The sequence below is a fragment of the Arachis ipaensis genome, chromosome B10 (genome assembly GCF_000816755.2).
Source record: "Arachis ipaensis cultivar K30076 chromosome B10, Araip1.1, whole genome shotgun sequence".
Lineage (NCBI taxonomy): Eukaryota > Viridiplantae > Streptophyta > Magnoliopsida > Fabales > Fabaceae > Arachis > Arachis ipaensis.
Genome location: NC_029794.2, coordinates 125,589,396 through 125,594,602, shown reverse-complemented (window position 1 = coordinate 125,594,602; position 5,207 = coordinate 125,589,396). Strand labels below are relative to the sequence as shown.

General features: G+C 30.4%; 1 protein-coding gene across 1 annotated transcript in view; it reads left to right on the top strand.

Annotated features, from left to right (window-relative positions):
• The window catches only part of LOC107622080 (pectate lyase-like), a 3,920-nt gene extending 633 nt beyond the window's left edge, over positions 1-3,287 (top strand). Inside the window, exons 2-3 of the mRNA XM_021113988.1 lie at positions 623-1,286; positions 2,822-3,287. Of these exons, the coding sequence (XP_020969647.1) occupies positions 623-1,286; positions 2,822-3,286 (1,129 nt within the window). The 3' untranslated portion in view covers position 3,287. The remainder of the gene's footprint in view (positions 1-622; positions 1,287-2,821) is intronic.

Here is a 5,207-nt window from a genome sequence, read left to right as displayed (position 1 = left end):
TCCTCATCTTCCTCCATATTCTTTTTTTGCTTTTTCTTTTCTTTCTTTCTTCTTCTTTCTCTTTTGTAGATTTAAAATTTTTTATATTTTTTCAAAACAAAAATTTATGTTAGTTTTAGAAACTTTTTGTATTGGTTTAAGATTAAAAAGAATAAATTTAATTTTGACGCAGTGTAAAACATTTTACACAGTCGTGCAATTATATTCGTTTTTTTAGATAATTATTCACATGATAAATATGAAAGATAATTATTTTAATTAATGTGACGTTACGTAATTGAATGTACATGTAAAATTATTTTACACTGATAGTACATTAAAATTAAATTTAAAGAAGAGAGATAAAAATAATAATTCTTTGAGAGGTAATTAGAAAAACACTTATTTATATAATATTTTTCTTATTTTTATCATCCTAAAAAAAACAACTACATTTTAATAAATGAATCAAATTGATGATCTTGACTTATATTATATCACAATCCTCTTATTTTGGGTAAAATTGAATGAAGTGCATTGTAAACAACGGATCAAGTTTCTTCTTCTTCCTTTTTTTTTTTGGCAATTAAACATTACTTCAATTAGAAAACTGAAATTAAAGTGTGTATTTGGCGTCTTTTAGATTCATGAACAAAACTGAATCAAGAAGGAATCTGATGAAGATAAAGAGAAGGAACAGACGTTTTATCTGTGAAGCCACCAACCCCATAGACGGTTGCTGGAGGTGCGATCCCAATTGGGCCAGAAACCGCTTCAGGCTGGCGGATTGCGCAAAGGGATTCGGAAGAAGAGCCAAGGGAGGCTTAGGCGGCCCAATCTACGTTGTCACTGACGAATCCGACGACGACATGATAAACCCTAGACCCGGAACCCTAAGATACGGAGTCCTCCTGAGGGGACCAGTGTGGATCATATTTGCAAGAAGCATGTTGATCAACTTGAAGCAAGAGTTGATCGTGACCTCCGACAAGACCATCGACGGGCGCGGCGCCAACATTCAGATCAGGGGCGGCGCCGGGCTAACGTTGCAGTTCGTGAACAATGTTATCATTCATGGGATTCGCATCAAGGGAGTGAGGTCCAGATCTGGTGGTATGATAAGGTCAAGTGCAGATCATATTGGTCTAAGGATGAGGAGTGATGGTGATGGCATCACCATCTTTGGGTCAAGCAACGTTTGGATCGATCATATCTCCATGTCTGACTGCGAAGATGGCCTCATCGATGTTGTTGCCGGTTCCACTGGCATCACCATCTCAAATTGCCATATGACCAAACACAACGATGTAAGTACTACTAAAACTAAGTGCAAGTAGATATTATCATACTTTAATTAATTGAGTTGAGTGACAAATAAACTCTTAAAAATTTATATTTTGAATAAGAATTATGCCATTTATACATTAAAATTAGTTATTAAAGTTAATTATTAGTATAAAATATATATTAGAATATAAATATACATTAAAAATAAATTACCCTTATCAGGTGACATTATACACTTTATACTATAAAACAAGATAGGACTATATGTTACGTATATATCAAAATCAGCTATTAAAATCAGCCACCATTATAAAATACATATTGAAATATATAAATATATATTAAAAATAAATTAAATTACACATGTATTTATACATAAATATATTGGTTACTAATTTTAATGGCTAATTTTAATATATAAATAGCATTTTTATTTGAACAAATTAATTTTTTTTAAATACTAATAAAATTTTTTAATATAATAAATATAAACAAATTAGTTCAAATTAAAATTTTTTATCTTAATCATAGACACTAATTTAAAGATAATGTTCTAAATTTACTATCCTAAAATAATTTAAAATAAAAGATAATTTCAAAATGCTGACCAATGCATTGAAAAAATTACTTCTCTAATTAAACTCTAAATAATTTAGCCAAACTGTCTAGACATATTCACCTGACTAATTACCTTAAAACTAATTATTTAGTTTACTCAAGTATTTAGCATTTTTGTATGAATCATTTACACTAAAATTTAACCTTCAATCTACTATCCTATAGGCACAACAGTAAAAACAAGTCAATAATTAGTTAACAAAAATTTTGCACATTAAAAGAATATATATGCAAAATCTAAAACCTTACATTCAAAATTCATATTAACTGATTATTTATTGATGTTGATTGATTTGCTAGATTTATATATTATTCGCGGTGTAAGGATAATTGTGTGAATACAAATATTTCTTGTTATATAATTATTACCTCTCAAAAATGCATGAAATACTCTTTTCAACATTTAACGATATGCTGTAGGAATAAAAAAAAAGCTAAAAGACCAATAAAATAATATTGTCATTAATTAGTCATTAATATTTAAAAATATAGAATAAAATATATTATTTAATTACTAAATTAAAAAAATTAAACTAAAAAAATTGAATTAATAACTAAATAATGGTCAAAAATAATAAATTTGGATAGCTTATAGCATTTTTCATAAAAAAAACCCCTATTTTTTAGTACACATGCATGTGTTAGTTAAATCCATTATTTGCTATTATTAATGCAATAGAAGTATATTAATTAATTTTACATACTAGCATGCATGTGTGGTATGAAATGAAGTAATTTTTATCAACAGTGTAATATTTTTAGTACAATAATTTAGTATTATGTTTTTAACTAATGTTTTAAAATATTATTAATTAACTATTAACAAAAACAATAAATTGTGCTGAGTCTTGTTTATTAATTAATTTTACATACTAGCAATCTAGCATATGTGCTATGAAATGAAGTAATATGTATGGGTGCATGGTGTTATTTGCAGGTGATGTTGTTTGGAGCTGATGACAGATACACAAGGGACAAGATAATGCAAGTGACGGTGGTATTCAACCACTTCGGACAAGGATTGATTCAAAGGATGCCGAGGTGCAGATTCGGATTCTTCCATGTTCTTAACAACGACTACACCCACTGGATCATGTACGCCATTGGAGGAAGCTCAAACCCAACAATTCTAAGCCAGGGCAACCGCTTCATCGCTCCGAACAACATGGCGGCCAAGGAGGTCACCCACCGCGACTACGCCAGGCCCGAGGAGTGGGCCAACTGGCAGTGGCGCTCGGAGAATGACCTCTTCATGAACAACGCCAGGTTTGTTGAGTCTGGAGCTCCAATTACCAATCTACCCTTCAGGGGGTTCCTCATGACCCCTCGACATGGTTCTCATGCTAACAGACTCACTAGTTATGCTGGTGCTCTTACTTGCGTTGTTGGCAGGCCTTGCTAGATACCATTACTGCACATAATTTTCCTGTTATCATCCCTTGTTTTTTATGTGCATATCATTCAAACTAAAACATGCAACCATGTACACATAACACATGTTTTGATAATTGATTATTAATGTGATATTCCCCTGATTTAGATGAATCGCTGTACCATATGTGCAAGGACAAATTCTTAAATATTTTACGGTAAATACGCGTTTTCTCTTTTAACGGATAGATTAATCACACAAAATATATATATAAATATACAAAAATATTATTTATACAATTTAATATTATAGTTATTAGAATCAAATCGATGATCAAACTCAGACTACTGATTCACTGATTCGCTAATTGAGTGGTTGAACTGTTTAAATTATAATTAATAAATCGGTTCTGCTACGTTACCAACAGCGTTTCTGTCAACTTCTGCCAACTCTTATTTATAACTGTGTTTAATGGAAGTGTCTTCGTGGATGTGTCTAATAAAAATATATTTTTTATGGCTGTGTTTAATAGAAGTGTCTTTTTGGCCTACTGGCAGCCAAGCTTCTGCACATAAAGAGGATTAAGTTCGAATTTAAAGAGAAAATTTCTTTTATTAATTGTTGACTTGCGATTCTAATCGGTTTGTACCGATTTTAATTGGTTTTGTTCAGTTCTAATCGATTTTATTCTTTAAACGATCAGAATGTTAGACTGAATTAGTTTAGGATCTAATTTATCGATTTTTTAGTCAAATCGATCGATTCGATTTAATTTTTAGAGATTGATAATATATATCGTCTAAAATTGATCACACTTGAAATTAGCCGATCAAATCAGTCTCTACGTTTTACTGTAAGAGACGCATTCTTTAAATGTGGTACCTTTTATGTCAGCGTATCATCTTTAGATGTTGTATCTTTTATGTCAGCGTGTCATCTTTAGATGTGCGAATCGGTCAAGCGTCTTCTTTAAATAATGTGCATGTCGGTTCAATATTTTCGCATTGAGTTTGTTATCCGGTTCAACACTTTTGAGTTAATAACACAAAAATTACCCGTTGTTATCATGCCAAAAATTAAAGTGATAATTGGATAATATGTTTCAAAAAAAATAATAATTTAGTAATTAGTTATTGAAACAGTGACATAACAGTTAAAAAACCACAATAACTAATTCTATTGTCACATTAGTTCTGGAAAGAGATAAATAACTGAAAATAAATAAATATAAAGTGTGCTCTTCCTCAATGTGTGGGTTGGATCAAATCCAATAAAAATCTATACTCGAAAAGAAATGAGGTTATTAATTACATAAATCTTCCATTTTCTCTTTTTTATTTTCGCCAATTATCGATTATGATACATTGACATGGATAGAGACTAATAACTGTAACCTAAAACCCCTCTAAAGAGTTCCATCATCCAAATTCAAAATGAAAATCGAAACATAAAGAGAGTAAACAATAATGAAAAAAGGGACAGAGCATAGACACAGAAACAATAGAAAGAGAGGATTTAAGGCCACATAGAAAAGAAGTATCCCAATTGATGATGCTGCCAACAAAAACGTCCATATAATTGCAACTCTTATGCAATTGTTGCACCTGCAGCAAATGCTCATTTTTTTTTCTTTCTGAGAAAGTAGTAAAGAAGAATTCTTCTGATGCCTATTGAGGTAACAATAATCCAATCTTTGTGAACTCAATTTATCGCAGACGTGATTGAATTTATTAGTAGTGCAATTGGAATGAAAAATTTGGGCTCTTTATTGGAGATGATGCTGAAATTAAATTGGAGAAACATTTATTTTCCTGTTTAGATTTCATCATTTATTTTTTATTGTATTAAATATATAATAAATTAAATGAATTGTCCCTATTTAATGTTTGACTAACATTTTCCAAGGTTTTATCTAAAAATTAATGAGAGGACAATTTTTTGTCTGAATCTA